At 32.4% G+C, this 26358-nt stretch overlaps 5 protein-coding genes across 7 annotated transcripts in view; 3 read left to right on the top strand and 2 right to left on the bottom strand.

The window, feature by feature from the left end:
- The window catches only part of LOC126846215 (serum response factor homolog), a 51557-nt gene extending 50700 nt beyond the window's left edge, over positions 1–857 (top strand). Inside the window, exon 4 of the mRNA XM_050585466.1 lies at positions 314–857. Coding sequence (XP_050441423.1) covers positions 314–573 — 260 coding nt within the window. The 3' untranslated portion in view covers positions 574–857. The remainder of the gene's footprint in view (positions 1–313) is intronic.
- A 3295-nt stretch (positions 858–4152) lies between these two features.
- LOC126846812 (uncharacterized protein CCDC198-like) lies at positions 4153–5849 on the bottom strand. 2 transcript variants are annotated; one of them, XM_050586611.1, is made up of 4 exons: positions 5579–5849; positions 5330–5487; positions 4543–4647; positions 4153–4332 (listed from the first exon to the last, which is right to left on the bottom strand). In XM_050586611.1, the coding sequence occupies exons 1-4, from the start codon at positions 5655–5657 to the stop codon at positions 4312–4314; spliced, it is 363 nt and encodes a 120-aa protein (XP_050442568.1). In that variant the 5' UTR covers positions 5658–5849; the 3' UTR covers positions 4153–4311. The 2 variants fall into 2 exon arrangements, with proteins under 2 accessions (XP_050442568.1, XP_050442569.1); XM_050586612.1 differs by having other exon boundaries at positions 4489–4647; positions 5579–5841.
- A 3235-nt stretch (positions 5850–9084) lies between these two features.
- On the bottom strand, positions 9085–24011 carry LOC126846191 (DNA repair protein RAD51 homolog 3). 2 transcript variants are annotated; one of them, XM_050585434.1, is made up of 10 exons: positions 23848–24011; positions 13733–13840; positions 13500–13591; positions 13307–13431; positions 13112–13218; positions 12782–12969; positions 12579–12707; positions 11987–12178; positions 11212–11325; positions 9085–9257 (listed from the first exon to the last, which is right to left on the bottom strand). In XM_050585434.1, the coding sequence occupies exons 2-9, from the start codon at positions 13830–13832 to the stop codon at positions 11284–11286; spliced, it is 975 nt and encodes a 324-aa protein (XP_050441391.1). In that variant the 5' UTR covers positions 13833–13840; positions 23848–24011; the 3' UTR covers positions 9085–9257; positions 11212–11283. The 2 variants fall into 2 exon arrangements, with proteins under 2 accessions (XP_050441391.1, XP_050441390.1); XM_050585433.1 differs by having other exon boundaries at positions 11232–11325.
- Positions 14013–23294, top strand: LOC126846188 (periostin). Its single transcript, XM_050585430.1, has 12 exons — positions 14013–14233; positions 16026–16142; positions 16227–16291; positions 16396–16541; positions 16854–17027; positions 17837–17968; positions 18029–18197; positions 19635–19853; positions 20149–20292; positions 20892–21201; positions 21302–21596; positions 23084–23294. Exons 1-12 carry the CDS (start codon positions 14139–14141, stop codon positions 23171–23173), a joined length of 1956 nt encoding a protein of 651 aa, XP_050441387.1. The 5' UTR covers positions 14013–14138; the 3' UTR covers positions 23174–23294.
- Positions 23667–25692, top strand: LOC126846189 (5'-nucleotidase domain-containing protein 1). Its single transcript, XM_050585431.1, has 2 exons — positions 23667–23889; positions 23991–25692. Exon 2 carries the CDS (start codon positions 24111–24113, stop codon positions 25392–25394), a length of 1284 nt encoding a protein of 427 aa, XP_050441388.1. The 5' UTR covers positions 23667–23889; positions 23991–24110; the 3' UTR covers positions 25395–25692.
- Positions 25693–26358: the final 666 nt, after the last annotated feature.

The following is a 26358-nucleotide window of genomic DNA, read 5'->3' as shown; positions in this document are numbered from 1 at the left end:
ACGGTGTTGTACTTTTGGACAATCAAAATATGTTTGATGTTAGGTATTTGACGTCATTTGCCCGCGAGTACTATTTCTTCTTGTCAAGTAGTCTTCTTCTAAGTACTTTGCTTATTCGTTGTCATTTTTTACAGAATTTATGTGTAATTTTTTTATTTACAGAATTTTTTTTTTCAGTAATTCGTTTAAAGCGGGTGTTTTCATTGAACAGAGCATTTGATCTTTTTTTTCCTGAATACTACTCGATCCTCGATTTGTCGAATGCGATATTTACTGTATTTAATTGACTTTTTTTTGTGTTTTTGTTTTGCAGGAATTTTCCGATTGTCTACCAGCAACGCGGAACTAGTGTACTCGAACTTGGCCGCCATGGTCAACTCGTCGGCTGCCGGGCCCCAACAGGCTGCGGTTCTGTTCCGGCTGGGTCAGCTGGGCAGGCAGTTGCAACAGGCGTCGTCCGGTCAACAGCCGTTCATTCTCTCCATGCCGAATCCGCCAGCAGCGCACCAGACGCCCGCCGATCTCAGCAGCAAGTCTTCCCGGAACAAACCGTCCGAAGTACAAAATCCTTAGGGTCAACAAAATAAAGAAAGAAAAAAAACTAACAACGACAATTATTGAAAAAATAGCTAAACGAAAATCACAATCACATCTCGGAGAAGTCTTGACCTTGTTCGCTACGTCAGATATTTTATTGATAATATTATATCTACACTAGAGCCCCGCTGATCACAGAAGAAACATAACGCGTACTTGTCCGGAAGAAATTTGTGTGTTTATTAAGATAACAATAATTATTAAAACGACATATTATTTATAATATATAATTTATATTCCGACAGGGATAACGGATTTTATACTGTCTGTATTATTTACTAGTATACTAATTTCCACAAATTGGTGCAACTAAAGGAGGTGGGCTAAGCCCTCTTTGAACTTCAGTAAAAGTTATGAACCTTACTCGTGGACTATGCCCGGTTAGTAGCTCGTGATATGAACTTACCTAGCCCCCCCCCCCTAGTTGCACCAATTTAATTCTACGATTAGGGAATTTAGCACGCAGAGTGCAAAACCGAAATTCAAGTACAGAATAGTGTATGTAATATAGTCATTAGGAATCTTAAAACTGTCGACCGTCTTCCAGAGACCTTTAAACGTCGGAACACCTTCGCAATATTAATTTTTTTGTGTTAAGTGAGTACTAACAATAATAATAATAATTATTATTATTATTAAACACAAGCGGTCTACAATATATTTAAGCAAGTCCTTAAATGCACGCGTTTGGCCATCGGTTCGCGCGTTGCATAAATAAACTCAACATGAATATTTCTATCAATAGTTTTTTGACCCATGTCATTTTGAAAATGAATAATATAAAAATATGACGTCACGTTAAACGCGACACTTTGAACAGCACACCTCAAAACTCATCCGACTTGACTTTTTTAAAACTTACCAAGCGCTGTTAACAAAATATCTTACACTTGTGACATTTTCAATTCAAGTTAATAAAAAAAAGTCCAACTTAATTTTACTGCCCATTCCGTCTCATTCTTCAACGCTGTATAACATACTGTCCGACTGACAACACATGTCATGTTTTATCTTATACTTATACTAGTTAAATGACTAAACTACAAAATTAAGAGAGTATTAAAATTTCAGTAATAACGTTGCGTTGTTTGTACGTGACTAAATCAAGAAATAATTTATTTTCATACGTTTTATAGTTATAAATCATTGTAAATATGTTTTGTACGAGTTTTTAATTAAAATGATAAGTGAACAGGTACAGTTGAATGAAAATCAATTTACATAACATTCTACATATACCTAAAATTATTGAAAGTCTACTTTTTTTTTTAACGACTGACAAACGTATTTCATTACATATATTAAATATATTGCTTATAACTTCCATACATATTTCGAAATTTAATTCGATTGGTTTATTGGCAAGTAGAAAAAATAAATATAATTTAAAAAACTAAGTTCCAAGTATTAATTATACAGCCTGATTGTTGAAAAAATTGAATTTACGCATTTTTATTACCTCGCATGATATTCTGCTAATAACAATAAGAGGTGTAGTAAAACATTTTTGTTTTTATTCCTAAGTATAACTATGATTGGTTACACGATGATAATCAATAATGTGTATTTCTAAATATTTGCAATGCGACAATATTGACAAAGTAGGTCAGATTATTACCCACTCAACGTCTTATCTTGCATTGCATTGTATAGATTATAATACTTGAAAATCAAATGTAAATAATCTTAATTCGGCCATGTAATTGATAAGAGTCCTATAGTTAAATTATTTTGCTTTGCATTAATAATTTTCATGCGGTGCACCGGTTAATAAATACCTAGTATAATATTTCATAATGTGTATAAATATAAATAACACATTGGTATTGAACATTAAAAATCTATATTGTTTTAAAGAGTACTTATTGATGGCTGGTAACAATAATACAAATGAAAAAAAAAAAAAATATATATATACCTAGAATGTAAAATTTCATCGTCTTCATTTTGTACCAATTTTATTGTAGAAATTATTTGCAACGCGTTTAAATACCTACTTGGAAATTCAGAAGATAATTCTCCTTGGCAATGGACACGAGATATTTTATGGTTTTAACTTCCTTAAAGAAACAAATGAATAACAATAAAATAAAAAATAGTACCTGATAAATGCACAAGTGTGTACCACGTCAGGTTGAACACGTTTGAAAAAGGGCATCCGATAAAACTAGACTTGTAAAATTTAACTGATTTCTATTCTGATTTATATAATTGCAGCCACTATGACCAGTGTAAAACGCATTATTATTTTTTTTTTAATAAAACTCAGTGCAGTTGTTGCGTTTCTCAGTGTAATATCAAACAATCGGTTGAAAAGAAGATTAACACTTTTCTTAGGCTTTTTGGTTCTTATCTCTTCATACATTTACCGACTATCTACAATGGTTATTATTTAAAAACAAATTTGATTGAAGATTTGTTTTTTTACGACATAAAGTGAAAGTTATAGAAGTAAAAATTGTTTATAGATTTAAAGCTTTAAGAAACGGACTTGTTTTTGATACTAAAAAAATAGCTGGTGCTCTTTTTTGCATTGGTACAGTCTTTAGTGTTTTATGGTATTTGTGTTTGGGGTTGTACATACTATTATGCGACTCACGTCGAATTTGCTTAGAGTACAATATTATACTATAGTAATTATGTTTACTATTCATGTTATAACTATATTCATTATTTGCATATAATATTGTATATAGATCAAAATCAGACTATAATGTGATACTGTTAACTTAAAAATGTATTAATCAATGGTATAACGCCACGGTAAAAGGCCATGGTATGATTATGTACTAATTGCAGAAATTTCCTACAACCGCAGTCTAAATATTAAGCGTAAGAAATCAATATTATTAGATGATATTACGGCAGTGTAGTAAGCACTCAGGTCAATCATTCTTTAGAAATTGTTTTCATAATCAATAGCCAGCCGTCCATCAGGGAAAATAGGGATAGTATATTTTTATGCGTGTCATGTATTATTTCGTACACACTGCATACATATATATATATATATATATATATGCTAATCAGATATAATGATAGAACATGTAAGGGTAATATAATATAACCGTAAATGTCATACTTCGGTCGATATGTCACGTTTTAATACAGCCGAACGATATGGTAAAAGGCATATGCTTAGGTTTTTTTTATAAAATAATTACAATAAAACTATAACACAACCGTTATTAAACGGCAAATATAATAATATTATTATAATTTATAAATAAAGATCAATGTTATTGAGCCGAGTTTATTACCTATCATGTTTTACCTACCAATAAGGAATACTAAATATATTGTCATGAAGTATGCAATAGCTTAGTTTAAATAGTAAGTACGCCCAACTATGAACAGTTCTAAATTAAATTATTATAATTATATTTTAAGATGTTTCAATAACAATATGAACGAAATTAATAATGAGACCTTTTTTTTTATTTAAAACAATAAATGTAATAAGTAATAACTAATAACGTTTATATTATATTCAATTATCAAAAATATTTTAATACATAAAAAAAATATTAACAAAAGATTAATTACATTGTTTCATTCCCGTTTGACAACAATATAATAACTGATAACATTTACAAGGTGTATTCGATATTATTATGTATGTATATTTACTCGACATATTATTTCTCTATGATGGCCATGTGGAGCTATACTCAACTTCTGTAGTGCCTGACGTATAATTGTACTTATTTTTTTTTAGTTAACTGCAATTGTCATCTGCAAAAAAAAAATCATCCATTTAATGTTACAATGTACTTGTAATGTTTTTGTAATCATTACACAAAACATCACATACGTTGTAGCCAATTCTAACGATTCATATAATAAATAAAAAAAATCCCAAACAATCATAATCGTAAAATAAAACCTTACAAATCACAATTATATCTTAATTATTGAACAATTTTTTTAAGATTCTTCACCCACGCCTTCATTCTCTTCAAGTTTGTCTTCGCCCCCGTTCGCCTTGCTAGCGCTATTGTACCTTGGTCTCATCAACGTCTTGGCTGATTCTATCCTCTGGTTTAAGATCTACAAAATATTAAATATTTTTATATATATAATGTACATTAGTATTATTATTATATAGTATTGACCATTTCTTTACAATGCACTCATACTACTTCTGGCAATAGTAGAGCCGAGGAAGCTATTAATTTTACAATTTTTGTTTTTCGCAGTTTCCAGACTCGTCATAACTTTTTAACCATTTCTTCAAATAAATAACACGCAGCATATAGATAAAAAATAGTACACCGTAGATACTTTTAAACAAGACTTAACGCCTTCACACGAGTTTATTTTCTTACATAATGCTGAAATACAGGTACTTAAACATACCCCCCCCCCCCGATTTTATTTTGATCTACTCGTTTGAATACCGTTTATACATATTATTTTACAATGTCTTGGACTATTGCATTCGAGCATTTACAGATATTATTGTTAAAATATGTAGTCATTGTTCTTAGCTGTGTATACCGCTATTGTCTCTATTTCGAAACGTACTTCAATATGCTTAAGTTTTTACTGGCCGATTGCGTACATTATATAGATTAGCGGATGTCTGAAATACCCAGTTGTCGCGTCATAATTTTACTTTGATATTCAATACACAACTATTTGTAATAGCTAATATTGAAAAGCTATCCCAAGCTCGAACGACAGCCATCATACGCGTTAAAACAAAGCACGATTTAAACCCTATTCTCACCTGTAAACGTCTCTGGTCGGCTTCGGCCAGTTTTTCCAACAGCATCTCGTGTGTCAACGGCGGCGAGTTTTGCTCTTCCAGCATCCTCAGTCTCTTGGGCGGATGTTTCTTGACAACGCTCTCTTCTTCCTCCGACAGCGGTACGTTGAAAGCAACGGCTACACGGGTGAAACAGAAATCCAACCAAACAGAGAGTTATTATACAATGTATCGGCCAAGCAAAGTGAATTACAACACAGTGTGATCTACCCGGTGGAATGTCTAATTTCATGTCGTTGGCCGTGTCTTCCATGGCCATGGGCGGCATCGCTGATCCTCCGCATCCCATTTTTGCCGGTTCGTTATTATTATCACGAGTGAGCTGTAAATGCGGTCGAACAAGGCTACCAAGGCGAATGCGCAAGCACAAATTCAGAGAGACGTTTTAAACGGATACACATCGGCCAAGTCTGCACACATAGCCGTGTCGTGCGACTTTTCCAACGTACACTGAACGCGGGTGGCCCTAAACGTTTGGATATAAAGGAGTATATAGCAAGCACGTGACGCGGGCGGCAATTCGGGGCAGGCGCATAGCGGACGCGACGCCTACAGGCAAACCCTTTGACCCGAAGGTTATGGTCATAAGTCGTACGCCCCCCCCCAGATAAAAAGAAAAAAAAAATGATAGTTTCTAACAGTATTATGGTATGCCCGTTAAACCGAACACAGCCATTTTGTTAACCCCCGGCAAGGACGTGAGTACATTAAACTTTAAAAAGTTTGATATATTATTATCAGCGATTCAATGACTTTACAAGGAAATCGCTCTAAAGAAAAGGATTTGTCTAAGCGTCGCGCGGTTCTTGTATCATTATAAAAAAAAAAAAATAGAGGACAATAACCCGCGAGTTACGAAATTATTTTGGAGTCTAATAGTCTGGATAATAATAAGGGCAGAGAACGGTGTATTCGTACGGTCACTGGATGACCCGGACGATGAACATTAGGCGATTATAGAAAAATATTTAATTTTGAAAAAAAAATTATGTGCACCCTTGGCATGGCGCAAGGATAGGGATAACGTGACAAATAACAATAACTAGCAAAGAGTTAGTTTCCCAGTAGACCATTAAAAGATTTTTAGTTTGTCACGTCAGAGTTTAGTAACTCTGAATCCGTTAAGAATAAGAGTTGGAAAGATTTGGGTAACTAAGGCTAAGGAGGTGAAAATCAGAAAACAATAAAACATATAATTTTGGGTTGCCCTGTGGGAGAAGGTTTAAAGAGGTATCAGAACGGAATTATAAAACTAATCAAAGATGCTGAAGATTGGATAGGTAACTATCTTTTATGTTCATACCTTTTACACATATATTTGCTGTGATTATTCTTCACATTATTTTATGAATAAATAATTAATAATTTATTTTTAAGATACAGGCCTTATAAAATACATTCGATTCCGCCGCTTGTGTACTATGTCTACTCAAATACATCTGTATTTGGTAGTTTAAGAACAAAATAAATATTATTTAAAAACAACTGTTCGCTCATGAGTCGCAGAAAAATTTGTTAAGTTTATGATTGAAAACATACTTTCAATTGTAGACTAAACCAATACACGCTATAAACCAATCACACGAATATTTACAGCAGCACTGTGTAACATGGCAAAAAAGGAAGACCCATCCCAAACACTATTGTCACTGGTGGTTGGCTGTCATAATCATGTTGTTTTCAGATCTCGGGCTCGTTGTCATTGTTTCAATAGGTTTTTGGCAAAATGGCGATACGTGCACTGGTAAAAAAAACGCAAAAGACAAAACGGATGATTTTTATAAAAAGATGCTGCAAATCGAAACGGGACATATTTGCATTGATGGGCTGTGTGGAATGCCGAAGGATGTACGTCAAATTCAAGATAGACTTATTTCCCAATGCGAACGCCGCGGTTGAAACGTACCGAAAATTTGCCAAGTCGGTCGATTCGCGACTCGACGGGATAAGACTTGTGGTAAAAATCCAAGGATACGGCCAATATTTTTGGATTGGTCATTTGCACGTGACGACGATTTTTCAAGACAACAGAACAATGACCGATTTGCTGGAATACTTCGGGGGGCTTGATTGTTGGTGGGAAACCGCACGTCTGCAAATTGTGTCGAAGTGTACGGTCGAAAAACAAATTTACCGAGTCGATGCCATGATAGAAGACATTTCAAAATGTCAGAATTTATTTTTTGACATAATCAAATATATCGTTTTACACAACGCGGAGAAGTACTTATTGGAAATGTACACATGTCGTAGAAGGAATGTATCGACCAAAGAGATAAAACGGTATAACGGCGTGGTGTCAAACTATATCAGGAAAATCGTGAGTTTCTTTAAAATCAAGACAGGTTCAGAATTATCGTTTGTTTTACAGATATTCAGTGATGCATATATAGACCAACACGATAGAAATGAAATCCGCCAAATGTCCAATACAATTTTATCGAGAATACACAACTTTAAAACAAATCCGATTTCTAGTACTAATACGGTGTACAACAAGTTATTTGTCGAGTCAAAAAATTATTTTTTATGGGCCCTACTACCCGCAAAAGTCAAACCAATAACATCCGGCGGAATTAATAATAGTATTGTACAGAAGTTTTCTGATTTTGTTAAATTTATTAATGTGGCATATGTAAAAGTCGATTTTGACGTTATTCGTTCGTTTAATGATTTCTCAATGTATTAGAGAGAAACAATTATGATAGAATGGTATTTTTTTTTTAATTGATTTGAACGTATTTCATTTGCTAAATTGGATATTATTGAATAAACTCGTTCTCAATTAAAAATAATTTTTGTTTTAATGAATAATAAAAGTATTATACGTTTTTTAAGCAAATTATTTTAACTGTTAACTAATATAATTTACATCACACGTTATTTTCTACTAAGATTTGAACGTGTAAAATGTAACATATGTGGCAACGATTTCTAAATTTATGTTTACTTTACACCATATTATGCAACTATGAAAAAAAAATACCATGTGAAAGATGCAGCAAAGATTTAATATTGGTTCAGTTTATTTTTTATTGAGAAAATTATTTAATTATCTTTGTTTAACCTACGAGAATAGTAATCTTAAAATTGAAAATGATTTTATTTTTTCAAACAACTAGCCTTTAGGTATATATTATATACCAGATGGTCAGTGATAACAGTTGCCCAGTGAACGCGTCATACTGAATCGGAATCGTACGAAAAATATAGGCACAAAGAGTAGTAGGGATACAGAAAAAACTGAGACGTTAAACAAAAAAGTGAACATGCACAATACCATATACATTTTTGTTTTACAGCAAAACTAAATTACACACATGCCTACCTATATTTTCCTATTTCCCTAAAACTCAATAAATAATACATTATTATATAGTATCAATTATGTCTTGCCGAACGTTTCCGAAAACTCGAGTTAAAAATGTATAATAATATAAGTTGAACGTTTTCGAAGATTCTTCAACATCAAACCAGCATTGTTTCTTGATGCTTATAAGCAGTCGTCCTACAAAAGAGGTAGAATTTTTTTTTTCATCATCATTAGATTGTCACACTCAATGAATACAATCGAGTGAGATCAAAATATACAATAAAACTTAAGTGACATATTTTATTTCACACACATATATATATATATATTTATTTCTTATTTTTTATTTAATAACAACAGAATTAGATATAAAAAAAAAAAAAACATAAATTCATAATGATAATTTTATCTTTAATCATTCAAATTAAGAACTAGTTTTAAGTTGAATATTTTTACTAAAATAATTACTTCTACTGATCAGTATTTTTCTCTCTGACGCGCAGTTGTTAAATATATTTTTTTGTTTTCATTTTCTCAGTACGTTTCAAGGTAATGAAGTCCACACCTATGGATGGCCTACAAATAAAAATATATACTTAACCAGATGGTTAAAAGCCTTAACACTACATTAATTTAACATTATAATATTGTAATGTGCCATAATTTATCACAGTAATTTAATCAATCAAGTTCTCCGCCCTAAAAGTCCCACATATCTGTAAAAGTATTTAATATGCAGAAGAGGTGTATCAAATCCAACACTATAAAAAGTTGTCAGTGTAGAATTGTTGTATTTTTTTCCTTTTTAAAAATAAAAACCATGGGTTTTTGCACCAAATCTCGTACCTGTGTCAAGTCGCAATGTAGGAAAGTAAGCAAAAAAAAGGAATAAATCATTCTTTTAGAAAACTGTTGAAATAAGCAAAAATCGTTCAATCAGACTTTGTACCATTTCACTACTACGGGCAACGTAGGCTTATGTATACCGTTATTTTCTTAAGTATAAATTTACAATGTATATGTGTGCAATACGCAGATACGGTGTGTAGAACATAAAATAAGCAAATACAGTGGTTTTTCTCGTTATGAAGTCATCTGATAAATCAATAATAATGCATATATATATATTGATGTTAATAATTATTGTCGTATAATAGGTATAAGATCATACACAGGCAATCAATCCACCTCTGCGTATATGATCAGAATACTAAACGTTCCATCATCAAGATGTATAAAACAACTATAGCAGGTACTTATGGGTCGTTTGACGTGACAAAATATGACGTCGCCCGTATTAGCATAATATATAATATTATTATTATTATTATAATATGATACACATCTGAATACGGGAAATAGATTCCGCGTTTCGTCATTAAATAAATGTACATAAATACATACAATTCACTTTATTATACCTATAGACAATCGAATGTCCCACTATAATAACTACTAGTGGCTATAGTTATTAAGCACCGATTTAAAAAAAAAACCGTCCGTTGTACATTTTTACCGGGTGCATTATTATAATATGAATGTATTGTATATTTTTTTTTAATTAAACTAATGTGTACACATGTAGGAACGCGGGCGGGCAACTTTGTTGACGGTAAAAAACCATGGATTGGCTTGATGAACCGCGATCAGTAGTCCGACGGTTACCCGTGGTAATAAACTCCAACATTACTCGCATATGTAGGTACAAAATGCCTGTACTATAATATAATATATACAGCTGTATAAGATGGGGAAAAAAAACGCTCGTGGAACAATGGCAATCGAGTACAAGTTACACAAGTAGAACACACGGTGCGTACACATATGACTTACGGACCAATATGTATATAGTATGTTGTAAACTCGTTTGCTCATAATTTTTTTTATCGAAAAAAAAAAAACAAATGACCCGTAATAGGTATGTCGTACAAATCAATCTCGCGCCGCCGTGTTACAAATGAATAATAATAATAATAATGAAAAAAGAAACGCCGAGTAGACCGAAAACGGGATCGTACTTCGTAGAACAACCAGAATTGGAATGTTTGGAAAATGCACATACTTAATATATTATACATATGGGTCACGAGGTGTTTGAGCTTGAAAGGCCCAAAAGGCGAATCAATAACCCCGCAGACACACCATAGGCCGGTCGGTAGTAGGTTTGCCCGATTTGTGATGGAAAACGATGTGTGATATTATTATTATTATTATTATTATGAGTGTGTAAAAAGTTCAAGTAAAGGGGATTGTTTTTTTTTTTTAACCCTCTTAGTGGCCGCGATAGAGAGGTACAAGAACGGCCGGGTGCTCATAACGCGGTTCACAATGATAATATAATGGCTGTCGGCAAATAATAGGTGCCGGCTGACACCATTGTGTTGCTGCCGAAGACGGGCAAAAGCCGTGCTTGAAAGTCTTAAGTGTAACGCTATCCGGGTCGTTAAACCGCGCACAACAACGGTGGTTGGCGACTTTTTACGATTTCCATCATAATGTATTTTTATATTAGATATATTATTTGCTTTACCGATTTTCACTTATACGTACATGGACACACACATGCACAATTAAGATAACCGTGAAATTTCTATAATGCATTTTATTCTATCCGCTGCAGGTCCCGCACTCCTTCCGTTGAAATCTGCAAGAGAAAATTCGTGAAATCGTTAAAACAATTATTGGTTTCTGTAGTACGGTTTGACCGGCCGCTCAGTGCGGTGGCCGGTAAGGCATAGAAAAAAATCTGTGATCTTATATTAGTAGAGTATGCCAAAAAAACAAAAGAGTCGGTTTTTTTTTATGTATTGTTAACTGTTTAGGGCCACCACCGTGTTCCGGATCCAAAATTTTCGAACCCCTTTTTAGACTTGTTTATTTTTACTAAAATACGGGACAAGCCAATAATTGACAATATCGACGGTATTGCTTGTGCACATAAGTGCTTCTTCTATCATTTGTATTTGTTTTTTCGTGCAACTTACTAAACAATTAAGCAATTCAAATGTTATTGATAAATAGATTATAAAGACAATACAGCGGACATCCCTCAGCTGTTTATTTTAGGTCTGACAGTCCATGTACAATATTCTACACTTAAACTATGCATGCACGGGGACTATTTTAATTCATACATACAGGCTACATAACTTATTATAAGTAGGTATGAAACAATTTTAAGCATGAACACGTGCGTTTTTACCTATCATATAATTTTGTTGTAAAAAAAAAATGCCAAAATACTAAACATGTGTGTTTAGTGTTTTTAATATTTTGTTGAGTAATCGAACGAGTGTCGTACTTACTAGGAAACGAGCGGCAGAACGTTCGTGCTCCATACTTTTCTTAAGCAATGCGGTATAGCCGTTAGGGATATTTGGTATTTTGCTCAGTAAAAGTCTGTAATGAACTCGATGGGCGAACGTTTCGCCTAAAGCTGGAAACACTTCGGCTTCTTTTTCGTTCACTACTGTAGTCAGATCGTTTGTGAGGACCACCTAAGATGACACGCCAAACGACGCAATTAATAAACAACAGCAATAGTAGTAAGTATACATTGTATATAGAATTTTTCAAATCACAACCCGACAGAAATATTATTCTACAAATATCTCACGCAGTTTTGGATATTTCGGTAAATATACACAGCAAAAATTACACTCTAAATTAGTCTACCGATTAAAACCTTTACCGCAGTTACTATAAGTAATAGTATGTAAGTAATAGTACGATTACCCATATACCTATAAATTTGAACTTTCTTTAATTCATTATTATTCGCACACCCCTACAAAAAACACATACTTTTACTACAGCTAAATAAAATCTTTTCTAAATGATAAAATAGGATTTTTGACAATAATTTGGTAACTATATTATGTATAATTTTGTACTTACAGCTATACCGTGTTTATGAGCAATGCCTAGCAGTAAATCTAAAGCGTTGTGGACGAGTGCATTTTTTTTCAGCGAATTTTCCACGGTATACAATGGCATAACAAAACTGTCGACCACTATTAACTTGACCTAAAGAAACCTTTGATTTAGTGCCATCATAATGTCACAATAACCATAATATCTACTCTATTTACTGTAATTACTTTGGGATGCTGTTCAATGACGTCGTACAACGCGTACAAGTGGTTCAAGTCATTCATTTTAATTCTATGGATTTTATCTAGCATACTGGCTGTGGTTAAACTCTTTAGTAAATTTATATTTGCTCCTTTAAACTCATTTGGCTTCGACAACACTTTTGAAACATGTCCCAGAAAAGCATCCATCATTTCTAAAGAACAACGAATTGACAAAAAAACAATTAAATCTAAACAAGTTTTTATTAAGTGAAATAATTAAATGCACTGTATGATTCTATAAGCAATGACATCAACTCGATATTCCACGGAAAATCAATAATATAATTAATATACCTGTTAATCGATGGCGTGAAAAATTTGAGTTGGTATCTACGTAAATGGCTTCAGCCTCTAGACCTTCGAAGCATGAAGGTATTTGAACAGCAACACATAATTGCATACTAGTAAATCAAAATAAAATAGTAAAACCTAAAGCCTGTGTTTATAAATACAAACTACAAAGTGTTTTTATAATATAGTAAAAACTACCATATTTGACTTTTTCCAGATCCCGGAGCACCTGTGAGTTCTGTTAACTGCCCAAGTTGTACTCCACCGTTTAGCAGATCATCTATACCCTTAGAGAATGTAGCTATACAATCGCGGTTCGTGTCCTAAATACACCACTTCAAGTTATTTTTTCGGAATTAACACTACAGATAAACAATTTCATTTAACTTACCAATTCTGAAGCAGTTTTGGATTGTGGACACTTAAGCATTTCGCGGATTTCATTTTCCGTTTCTACAAATCCTTTTAAATGGCTTGTACCGTCTAAAATTAACAATCACGTTACACGTTGAGATAATTAAAAATAACAATAATTGTTATTTTCAAGAATTTATTTACAAATTTTATATTAGGTACAAAGATACAAAGATATTTTAACCGCACTTATTTTTTACAAAACCGTACCTGGCAAATCGATTAAATCCTCGCAACATTTGAATCCTTGTTTTTTAAGTTTGACTATCGTGTTTTCGCTTAGGGGCAACGTCCAAATAGGTCTGTTCATTGTTCACTCTATAATGACAATACATTAGTTTAAGTTAAGTTACTTAGTCACAAGAAAAAAAAAAAAAAAAATTCTGACAGTTCTTCAATTGCAAGAGCACACACGACGATCGTGTTCAATTAAAGCATATTTTTAAGGTAAATTCGATAGAGGAAGGTCCCGATATGGGTCAAAGTCAAATCCATTAGGATTATTTTAATTACTTATACAGGATTCAACGGCGGTAGAAATTACATATATAAGGACCACCCATTTAATTATAATCGCCACAGTTGTAAAGTTTGCTTTTTGCAATTCACATTAGCAATGTTTCGTGTTATTGTTTTAATGTCTTTCGCAGTAGCACAAGAAGCCGTTTTGGCAAATAACCACTACAGAAAAGCTACGTTTTCAAAATACGGGTAAGCAATTACTTAATAACATAAAGACCTACTATCGAAATTGCTAAGATTTTTTAAAAAAAATTACTTTAAAAAAAAAAACACCCAGAAGACCATAAATTATAATATCTGTCTGTAAAATCAATAGTTCGGTTGGTTATAAGCAAAAAATTGTCATCACTAAATTGTACAATTATTGTTTTACGGGTTTAATAAGAAAAACATTTTAAATTAAATAAACGTTTACTATTTATTATTATTTATTTATTAAAACAGTTAACTAGTGTTTATAAATATCGTTTATTCTACGTAGGACCTGCAAAAAAAAGGAACGCTAAATGTATAACATAATTTATTTCCTAACTTATAGTACTTTAGTCTTTATTAAAAAAACTGTTAAATGCCAACATAATAAAATATTGGAAAATTCCACAAAAGAACTATTGTTTAAGTTGAGATGTTAAAACTTATATTAAGATGTATTATAAACAATTGCACTATTAGCAACTTCACTTTACCAAGAAACAGTTTTTTAGTTACAAAATCTGCATGAAATAAAATTTACGTTTGGTAATTTAACAAGTTTATTATGTACCTACAGGCTACACATATTATTATCACCGTTTATATGTTTTGATTTATGAGGGGATTGAAAAGGCGTATACACTTATTTTATTATATCCTATCTAAAACACATTTAAAAATGATTAATATGTACTACGCTTCTACAGGAACTAATTACAAATATTTCCATGAGTTTTATCTGCATTTCCTAGAAGACTGAAAAATACATTTGCTGTAAATACACATTAGCAATAAATTCTGCTTATTTTAGTTCATAAAACTGTAGTATTAAGCTCTGTTTTGAAATCTGTATCTGTTACAGCTAAAATCATTCTTTTATTCGAGTATTTTTAATTTTTCATAATTCATCTAGTCATAGAAAAGCTATGGAATACAAATTAGAAAAGCTAACCTATCACATTTTTTTAGTTGTTCTAAAAATAATTAATGGGGAAAAATTTAATTTACTCAGAAATTTTGTTTAGACGCCATCAGTATAAAGTTAACACTCTTTAAAATGTACATAGTGAATATAATAAGGATTTAATTAGCCACAGATATGTATCAGAGATTTCAAACCCAACACGGGGGACAAGATATGAAATTGTAGGTGACGATACTTCTTTATAGATTTATATAGTATGTTATAAGCCGATCATGACAGGTAATTTAGTTGATGTGAAGCATATTGGTTACAATTTAATATCGCCGCCCCGGTAGAACAATGACACAATAATTGAAATTTTTCAGGAGAACCAAATGATTTTCACTAAAATGTTATGGGATGTAATATTAATAGAATGGGAATGCTTGGGAAATTATTACAACTACAGTTAGGCGATACGTAATCTTGGTTTGTCCTACTGATAATAATGGAGTGAATTTCTCCTTCTCCTTAGAATAAATAAAATCTAATTACTTGTAAAAACTTCCCCGGATTCGTAATTCACAATACCAGTGAACTGAATTATAATAAAATGTTTTTCTACTAAATCTAAATAAGTCTTGTAACCGAGCAAAATCCGATACGAATGGCGTATAATATTATAATATACAGGTTAGAAAATGTTTCCTTGGCTTTTGTGTGCGTATAACGTGAATAGCACCATCTGTTAATGTGTATCCGTAATACCTATCTATATCTGTGTATTAATCTATGCAAATGCGGTGGAAAAGCACGATCTTATAAAACGGTTTATTATTTTTTTTTAATTTTGTAAAAACTCTAAACGCAACGGGAATGTCGCAGGCCCAACGTGTGTGCGGTCGAAGAAGTGATGTCGGGTGTCGGCCACGGCGTGTCTACGTACCGGGAACGCGGTTGGTCTTTGGAAAAGCGCCAGCAACGGACGTGCAGACCGAACACGTAGGTCGCTTTCGACTTGCAAGTCACCGCCAACCGTCATAGGATTTTTAATTTTTTATTAACGATTTTTTTTTTTACATCCAGAGCTGTCAGGTACGAGTGTTGCGAAGGGTTTAAGCCTGTGCACGGTCGTCCCGGATGCACCGGAGGTAAGTATAAACAGCACTGCACCGCGACCGCACTAGTATCCATTTACGTGCCGTATACGCCGAACCCCTTAAGTGCACATATTTTGTAATTGTCGTGTATTTAGTCAAATCGCCAAAGAACGTGTTGGAAACCGCTCAAGAACTTGGAGCTCGCGAATTCGTCCGATACGCCAAGCAAAACGGTCTGTACGATTTGTTGACCACCGGAGGACCTTACACGATATTCGCGCCCACCGACGATGCTTTTGCCGTAAACACACATTTTAATTACATATTAACAATGCTAACAACTAAAACAATTTTTTTGCTTAACGGCAAAAAAAAAACTGCCTTGGACAATTTTCTACACGTTCTAAAATCGAATTTTAACTAGCTCCGTCGTCGTTACCCTTATTTCCTTCAGTTCCGGTAGTAGTAATCCGGTAATTATTATTTATTATTAGTCCAAAGACGGAGGTTTAGGTAAATATTAAAACCCGGCGTAGATAGAAAGTAGTTAGCAACACTTGCGATTAGCTGCCTGTGTTAATTCTAAAATGCAGTTTCCCACGTTTGTGAGCAGAAAATGGACGAGTCGTCGAGACTGACTTTGGCTTCGTGCAATTTGACGGCTAGCGAAATAATCAAATACCACGTGGTGCCCCAAAGAATTGTCACATACAACATGTCAGCTGACTCGCTCTTGTGTACGTTGAACGATGGACTGCAGTTGAGATTTAACAAATATTCAACTAAAGTGAGCAACCTTTTTGAGAAATTTAATTAATAATAAAATGTATAGCACAATAAAATAGTTATCTAATTACATGTATTCAATACTTAAATTACCGCAGTATTGAGTACTTCACATTAATAAAAACATCATATATTTTGTTTAAAATTATGGTAATAACTTATATTATATGTAATTCGAAAGGTATATAATGTAAATATGCATTATGATATTACGTTGTAATAACAATGGGTGAAAATAGATTAATTTTTTCAAACATTTTAGTATACAGGATAAGAAACTCATTTTCCCTAAAAATATTTTCAATTTCATATTTATTTATTTTTAGACATTTTGGTTTATGTTATTTTACAATATTATAATTTTTATCTTTTTTATTTTTTTCCAGAACTTTGTTAACTTTCAAAACTTCTTAAAACTTTTCAGCGAATTATTCTCAATTTAAAAAGTTAGTTAAATATATACGCTACCATTTGAGGTTTAAAAGATGATACGAGTTCTCTAAAATACTAAAAAAGGTAAATGTTGTAATTTTATAATATTGTAAAATTAACGTAAACAGAAAAACTACAACATTTCAATTATTTTAAAAGATAAAATTAGTGAATTTAATGTATCACGCTGAATATTTTGACAAATATTAAAGTAAATAGAGTAAACTGTAATAATTACATATTTCTTTATTGTTGTCGGTACAAAAATAATTAGCCGACAAGGCCAGGAGGAGGTCGGGAGACGTTTGGCCACCGTTTTTATTACATTTCAACCAGTATAATAATGTTTTTTTTTATAAAGACTAATATGTTTCGTAGATTGAAACTATTAACTGCGTCACTTTGGCGAGAAAAAATCGCATCGCTCAAAATGGAGTTGTACACTTAATCAACTCCGTATTGAGTCCTTACAGTTATTCGAATCGGAATTTGGTGCAATCGATCAATCAAGTATGTGCGGTAGACGCGGTGTAATGTAAGTGATTTTCACCGTAAACTTCGGTATTTCAGAATGCAGAGTTAACGATATTCGCAAAAATGATTGAAATCGCCCGCGTGCATCAGAGTCTAAAAGACACGTTTCAAACAATCACAGTTCTAGCTCCGACCGATAATGCTATTCGAACACTGCCGCCAAATCAGATCCGCAGAATATTGAACGATGAGAAAATGAGTAAAGGTAAAACGTATTGTAGGAAGAATTTATTCATGGACTACACTGACATAGGCGGACTTAGAGGTGGGCTAAAGGGTCAATAGCCCCCCCCCCCAAACCTAATTGTTTTTTTTTATTTCAGTAAAATTCTTATTTAATTTTCTATTACCTAAAAATGTATAAAAATCGTTTATTTTCTTCAAATGTGCCTTTTTTATAATATATATTTCAATACTTAGGTTTTTTAGACTAGTTGGATAACGTTTGATTGTGGTTAAGGTGTCATTTTACACAAGGCAACTTCTGATGCTTTATATTATTCTGCGGGAAGACCTATTGGGAGGGTAGGGTGAAGGGTTGTTATTGTCACTTTAGACTACTTTTTCACGGGTAAGTATAAACATATAAAAAATATAAACATTGTATTAGTAGTCTTATAATGAAAAAAAAAAATTCAACGATAAAAGAGATTTCTGTAGGTATATATAAGCAAACCTATCGCAGATATTATAAAAATAGTTAAAACCCGCGGTAAAATGAAATGTTTTTTATTTTCATGTTAAAACATTTTGGGGTATATCTCTTTTTTATAGGTATATGCCATGCTAAAAAATATAACCAATTCATTGCCTATTTTACTGACAAATAATGCAGATAGTGTTTTTAATACTTAAAAAATATTTCGGTTTGTTTTGGCAAGTGGAGCAAGTTATATTCGTAAGCTGAATTATAATTACTGTAGTAAATTTAAACAAAATAAATTTACAGTAGGCATTACTTTAAAGGATATATGTTGAAGATAACTTTTAGAAGTCAAAGTTTAACCTAAATATTTAATTCATTCATTAGGCATAGAACAATAATGTACCTAGTGAAAACTGAAAACTGGTTTGTAATGGAATAAATAATTGTTGTGTTATTCGCTTTTTAAATTATAGACGAAGTATGTGGATGGAAATAATAGTATTCTAGCCTTCTATCACCTCACCGAGAACATTAAACTAAATTTTATATTTTATTGGACATTTTTTAGCTAAAATAAATAGAAAAAATGATGTATAGGCGTTAAAAGTCAAATTTTTTATTAAGCTATTAGAAAATTAATTCGATTTATAGTTAGAAAAAAATATAAAAAAATTAACTATAAACACTTCTACAGTAGGGGCTTTGAATCTTTGCCTGGGGGGGGGAGGGGCAATATTTTTTTGTATATAAACATACTCAAACTATAATAAAAGTAGAAAAATAAAGATTTTGTAGGCTACATCAATATCTAAATATTTTCTAGGACTAAAGTCTCCCCAAAAAACAACCCCTTAGTCCGCCTGTCTGTCTACACATGTAGGTCAATAACAAACATGTTAAATTTAATAATTGTATGCAACTGAAAATATGAAAATTGCATAAGTTTTTAATAACGCAATTGATGAAATAATATTATAATAAGTTATATTTTTATAGAGTTCGTTTCAAAACACATGTTGGCGACACCAGTTTGCTTAAGCGCGATTACTGAAGAACACTATGTAAAAAGCCTTGCAGACAACCATTACGTGGAGTTCAGTTGCGATGCATTGAACTCCTCGGTGACGATCCAGGGTAACTGCATCAGCAATGACTTGAAATTAACATCAAACGGATTATTGTACACTGTGAATTTCGTTTTGAGCAACGAGGAAGGTGAATCATCGCATAACTCAATAAAATTAAATTTATATTCTGTTTATTCGAAATAGTTATGTTTGCTAGTTTAAATAGTAAATAAAATAACCTTCGTCTAAAAATGTATGCACTTTTCACGAGTAGCATATACACCTAGTTTGGTAGTAAAGCAAAAGTTTTGCTCAGATTTGTATGCTAGATTGTATTTTCTGATTTTCTCGAAGCAATCGCATATAAATCGACACGTTAAAACTTGCAGTGAAATAAATAACAATATTGTTATTATACCTAGTAATAATTATTTTGTTTACAGGGAAATCGATGTTCCAAATAATGCAGCAACACTTAGAACTGACGGAATTCATTCAAATAGTTAACGTCGCCGGTCTAACACATACTTTTGAAAGTCACAATTATTCACTGACGGTATTTGCTCCTACTAACCAGGCAATGAGATGTAAGGTCAATTTAGATTTAGCGAAAACAGATATAGTTTTGAGTCCGAGATGTAAATGTAACAGCTGGTTGGTACAAAAATCAAAATAAAATGAAACGCCTCGTGCAAGAACACGAACAAAGTTCATCGAGAAGTTTTGAGAGAATAAAAAAACTCACAGCTTTGTTACTTTTTCGCATGAAACACGAAAATATTCACTTCTTGGCTTAATGCTGCTTTGTATGAGATCGTATGAAACCTATAAAAAATAAAGTAGCTCAAAAATGGACCTAATGTACTTTTTCTCGTAAATGACGATTCAAATAGATTCATACATTTCACCAATCATGTTTGGGCCTGTAGACTCGTGGCCTAGATTTTATAAATCTAAACTTAATTGGTATCATGATTGGGCGTATGTATTGCGATTCTATCGAAAAACATAAGAAGTTAATGCACGTGTGGAGGGGTTAACCATCGGAATATGCTTTAGATCGTGTCTGATCTCCAATTGTATGTCATCGTATATCGCACCTCGAGCAAGACGTTCTCCGATCCGAATCTTGAGCGTATAGAAATTCTATCTATACTCTATAGCTTCGATTGCAATTTGTTTTCAGGTTTAGATCCAATCGTGCTCCGTCGCGTTCAAACCGACCCCGACGCTGCTCGGAAATTCGTCGAGCATCACGTGGCCAAAGAGATAATAACACCCGTGAGCGGCGTTTATGACAATAAGATGGTAGAGAGCTTGGCTCGGGGACAAAAGTTGCGCCTCCAGTGTATCCAGAACGTCTTCGGGATCGAAGGACACCGGTTGAACTTACAGCCCGTAGTCGGTTTTAACGGGGCCGTCCACACTGTTGACAAAGCGCTATTGCCTTTGACGGTGTCCGTCGAAGACCTCGTGGCGAATAACAATAGTTTTAGGTAAATTCAGTAATAATCCACAGCTCATACCGGGTACCCGCCCAGTCGTGTAACAGTCACGTTCGCAATAAAACTCTGTACAGGCATTTATTTTTTTTAGCATTTACGCGCGAGCCGTCGATTTATTATCGAGTATTTCACCTTCGACATCGTTGGAATTATTTTGCGGCAATCACAATACGTATTTTTTGCCGACCGATTGCGCGTTTAATAAACTCGGCTCTGACAAATTGACGTGGATGTTTAACAATCCGCTGTACTTGCGCAAAGTCCTGTACAACCATCGAGTGGAACGAATGGTGTCGTCGGAATTAATCAAAGACAACCGTTGGCAGTATGAAATCCAAACGAAAAACGAAATCGTGTGCGTGACGAACAAAGGCAACCAGCTAATGGTACTCGTAGATATTATTATAAACATACCTATGCATCATACGATAAAAGTGTTTTTAATTTCCTAAACGGGGGACGTGGCTGACAAGTCTGAATAAACGTCTCACTTCGAGATGACTTTTTTTTACATAGTGTAATTTATTTATTCCACTTGATATTTGACGCGAGATTTAAACAGTTCAACATTCAAATTTTAATACGGATAAATTATACAGGATGTCCCATTTTAAAATACTAACGGATTTTTCTCCAAAAATACTAATCCAATCAAAAAGTTGCTTATTAGAGACTTTTAGAGTACAAAGGGGGACGTTATAAAAATTAAAAAAATAGAGTCCGAAATTCAAAATGACCGACTTACGGTCAAAAACATGTTTTTTTTTTAATTGAAACCTTGTATTTGTTGTTAACCAAACAAATTTTCTTATCAAAACTAACAACTTTTGTAGGAAACATTTTTCGGTAAACCCATAATTTGTAAATTAAGTATCTTTAGCTATTTTTAGTTTTGCTATTTTATTTTGATGCATATGTAACCATGGTTTTTGTCTTTGTGATACACAGAAAAGAGGATAACGTTAACGATAAAGATAATGATAATGTAATGGTAAGGTTAGGTTAGGAAATTATAACATACCACGGTTACCACACATACCATGGTTACCACACAGACCATAGGTACCTCACAAACCAAGTTTACCACACATGACACGGTTACCATATGCATCAAAATAAAATAACAAAACTAAAAATAGCTTAAGATACTTAATTTACAAATTATGGGTTTTACCGAAAAAATTTTCCTACAAAAGTTGTTAGTTTTAATACAAAAAATTCATGGTTTCCATTAAAAAAAAACATGTTTTTTGACCGTAAGTCGACTATTTTGAATTTTGAACTATTTTTTTAATTTTTATAACGTCTCTCTTTGTACTCTAAAAGTCTCTAATAGGCAACTATTTGACTGGATTAGTATTTTTGGAGAAAAATCGATTAGTATTTTAAAATGGGACACCCTGTATAATATCGGTGGCATAATAATACAAAGTATGTTTCAACGAGCGCAACATAATAAAAAATGCATGATAGGTTGGTTGGACAGGATGGATTAACTAATATTATTTTATATGTACATACATATATATATAATATATAAAATTATAATAATAATGCTTTTAGACGCATTACTGAACTTTCTGGGTCGTGTTTTGAAATTTCAATGCTCACACTAAACACTTATTAATATTTCGCTTGCCGTTGACACTGTCGTTAACATAAATGCATTCGGCAACATTCAGGCCAGTGTCTAAACGCACCTCAATAATTATTATCTTAGTTAAAATAGGTACAACATATTCATGACATTTCTTTTTTTTTTTGTGGAAAAAGATCCTGATGACGGGGGAACAAAACGGCTCGTTTGCAACGTTTGGCTCCATGTTGTAAAAATTGGTTTAAACTAATCCTGTTGTAATAATTATTGTTTTAGGTCAACAACGTCCGAGCAGTCGAAACCGACATAATGACGACTAACGGAATCGTCCACGTGGTCGACGACTTAATTGTACCGCAATACTGACGGTATTGTCGAGCATCGAATAACAATAAATCGGGTACATTAATCTAACGAATAATTACTAATTGTAGCAAAACATAAAAAATATACATTACTCATTTAATTTATCCACGTGTTTATAATTATTACTATACATAATGTACCAGAGAGGCGGAATTTTAACTTTTTACAGGGCGCATTAATAGAAAATTAAACCCCTTTAATCTATTCACAGTCATGAAAATTTTACTTTGATTAAAACAATTGTTTAATTATTAAATTCATTCCAGTAATTCTACGATGTGTTGAAGTACATAGTCGGTATAATAAAATGTAGGTAATATTTTAACATTATAAATAATATCATACCTGTTGTAATTACTATATTAAGTGGTAATACGTTTTAACAGTATTTTTAAACTCTGACCTTGATAATAAAATAGTACGTTATCAGTATATTTATTCTTCAGTACATAAAAAGGTTTGTATATATATATATAAGTAGATAAGTGAGTTAAAACAGAACTATCAACTATATTATAATAGTGTTTCCATTTGGAGTTCTCAGTTCAGTAAAACGTCAGGCCGCGGTCGCCAATTTAGTGGTAAATTATAGTTGTTCGCTTTTTAATTTAGAAAAAAAAAACGCAACGCCATTAATAATTTATTGTTCTACAGTGTAATTTACACATACTTACTTTTGATTGTGGAATGGTCGCACGTGTTCATTTTCAGTAAAAGTAAGTGTAAAAAAAATCACAGTAGTAACGCTTAAAAATTTTCAATTTGTACTAAGTAGCAATCGAGAACAATAATTATTATCATAAGATATCATATTCAGGAAAAGGCGCGCGTTACCTGCTCGTTATCATTGGATTGATAAAAATAAAATAAATATTCGCCATCAAAATATTTCAAAGTCAAATTATACAGTAAATAGTCATTAATCAAAAGCCACACAATGGCGGAATCGTTCAAGATAACCGACTACGACTGTATAGGTTTCGACTTGGATAACACGATTTGCGAATATCGAATTGCACCGATGATTCAAATGATATATCAAGTAATCACCGAATACTTGATAAATAATTTCAATTACTCCAGTGACCATCTGCGAAAACCCGTGGATTATGACTTCCTACAAAAAGGGCTGATATTGGATATCGAACGAGGCAATATTTTGAAGTTGAACAGTAATGGACAGATCGTGAAAGCGTCGCACGGCACCAGGTTCATGCACGACCATGAAATTATATCGACTTATGGGCCTCAAAGAAAATGGTCAGTTACAGATAGTTTTGTCGAAAACTTTATGAACACATGGAATGGACCGCTGTCGAAAAAAATTCGCCCCTTATTGGATTATTTCGATATGCCAATATCTTTGGTTTTCGCACGTTGTATAGATAGTGTAGACGATCAGGGTCCGCCCAATACCTACGATGTTTGGCCTCATGTGTTCAATGGGCTTCATAACATGTACTCCAGAGAAAATTTTGCCACAAACGTAGGGGACTATTTTTACAAATTGAAAAATTCTCCTTCTCTGTATTATAATAAATGTCCGGATTACGTGTTCGATTGGCTCAAGGAATTAAAAAAACGGAAGAAAGTTTTCCTCATATCTGGCTCGCATGTAGATTATGCGACTTTCAGCGCCTCGCATTCTCTAGGACCCAACTGGCGAGATTTGTTTGATATCTCTGTATTTTTTGCCAAGAAGCCAGGGTTTTTTAGTGATCAAAGACAGTTTTACAATACCGAAGCACTTGCTGAGACGAATGTAACCAACGAAATAAGTTTTGGTAATGTATACAGCCAGGGTAACTGGAATCAATTACATAATCTTTTGAAAAAAGAAACTGGAAAATCTAATCCTAAATGTTTGTATGTCGGTGACAATATTTTGCAAGATGTCATAGCCCCACAACGATTTTCTGGTCTCGATACGATTGCCGTGGTTGAAGAAATGAAAATGGACTGTAAAGATAAGAAATATTGTCCTGATACTAACATGCTAAAGCCCAATAAATGGAGTTCCTATTTTATAGACGCTGATAATAGTGAAACATCGATTTGGTCATCATTTATAATAAACCATGGTAAACTCTGTGTGCCATCAATAAAAGACTTAGCGAGCAAAAGCATTGACTATGAATACCAGACGTTTAGTAAACTTAAAAAATATGGAGGATTTTTTCCTTATATACCACATAGTTTACATAAATTTTTAAAATTATAGAACAATTTTTGAAAAGACTTTTATTGTTGAAAACCGATAATATAAAATCAAATTATTTTGTGATATATTATGTTACATGTACATATTTTTTTTAAAAAAATAAACATTGTTTTTTTTCAAAATTTAAATTGTTTAAAAAAATTATATATGTATAAATATAGCTTTAATATTATTCTCTAACAGTAAATTATAACCTATATTAAGCACATACAGTAATTATAATTCTTATTTTTAAAGCGAGTAATAGGTAATAAAATTGGAAACATACAATATTATAACCTGAGTATGTAACACCATATTATTGTCTTATATTTTTGGCATTCCATTATTGCAGTATCTTAATATGAAGTTATTTTATAATAGTTTTAATTATTTTAATTAACACCAAATTAAGCTATACTTAATTATCGTGTATAGATTAATAGTTTAATATCTATTAATTGCTTAAGTGACCACAAATTGGTTAAGAATTTAAGTGTTTAATTAGTATTTGTGATAATTCACATTAATGATTTAATTATAGTAATGGTCATAAGAGAAATTGAAATAGTATACATTTTAATACGCATAGAACAATAATCATGCAACGTTCATTTTCTTGGTTATTCAAACAACTTATAATACATCACATAAAATGTATACAATAATATAACTTCATGTTTATTATTAAATAATCTAAATATTATTGATGAAATTAGAAAATCTAGTACCGGTTTTATTTAAAATCAGTTTCTTATTTTGCAAGAAATGTTGGTTTCATAATATAGGTATTGCTTATTGATAGCAAATTTCGGGTATTAATAAAAAGTGGTATCGGCTTACCTATGTACAATAATTTATTAAAACAATATTTTTATACCTAAGAAATCAAAAACGGTTATAGTAATAATCATTTAGTAAACAAATCCAATAGAGTTGTATTATAAGTTATGACCAAGAAATATCCATTGCCATATAGTTTTTT

The sequence above is a fragment of the Adelges cooleyi genome, unplaced genomic scaffold (assembly GCF_023614345.1).
Source record: "Adelges cooleyi isolate 19-005CV unplaced genomic scaffold, UGA_ACOO_1.1 ACOO_flye_CR_arks_rails_tigmint_CR_PRNA_9, whole genome shotgun sequence".
NCBI classification, from domain to species: Eukaryota; Metazoa; Arthropoda; class Insecta; order Hemiptera; family Adelgidae; genus Adelges; species Adelges cooleyi.
This window is presented reverse-complemented; position numbering and strand designations above follow the sequence as displayed.

What these genes read in the sequence shown, in the direction of transcription:
- LOC126846188 (XM_050585430.1), top strand. Translation starts at nt 14,139, where the DNA reads ATGTTTCGTGTTATTGTTTTAATGTCTTTCGCAGTAGCACAAGAAGCC. An exon ending in CGGACGTGCAGACCGAACAC is followed by an intron (nt 16,143 to 16,226) that starts GTAGGTCGCTTT and finishes TTTTACATCCAG; the next exon opens with AGCTGTCAGGTACGAGTGTT. An exon ending in CGTTTTGAGCAACGAGGAAG is followed by an intron (nt 19,854 to 20,148) that starts GTGAATCATCGC and finishes TTTTGTTTACAG; the next exon opens with GGAAATCGATGTTCCAAATA.
- LOC126846812 (XM_050586611.1), bottom strand. Translation starts at nt 5,657, where the DNA reads ATGGGATGCGGAGGATCAGCGATGCCGCCCATGGCCATGGAAGACACG. An exon ending in GAAATTAGACATTCCACCGG is followed by an intron (nt 5,488 to 5,578) that starts GTAGATCACACT and finishes TCACCCGTGTAG; the next exon opens with CCGTTGCTTTCAACGTACCG. An exon ending in CCGACCAGAGACGTTTACAG is followed by an intron (nt 4,648 to 5,329) that starts GTGAGAATAGGG and finishes AATATTTTGTAG; the next exon opens with ATCTTAAACCAGAGGATAGA.
- LOC126846189 (XM_050585431.1), top strand. Translation starts at nt 24,111, where the DNA reads ATGGCGGAATCGTTCAAGATAACCGACTACGACTGTATAGGTTTCGAC.
- LOC126846191 (XM_050585434.1), bottom strand. Translation starts at nt 13,832, where the DNA reads ATGAACAGACCTATTTGGACGTTGCCCCTAAGCGAAAACACGATAGTC. An exon ending in TCATTGAACAGCATCCCAAA is followed by an intron (nt 12,708 to 12,781) that starts GTAATTACAGTA and finishes AGGTTTCTTTAG; the next exon opens with GTCAAGTTAATAGTGGTCGA. An exon ending in GTTCTGCCGCTCGTTTCCTA is followed by an intron (nt 11,326 to 11,986) that starts GTAAGTACGACA and finishes TTTCTCTTGCAG; the next exon opens with ATTTCAACGGAAGGAGTGCG.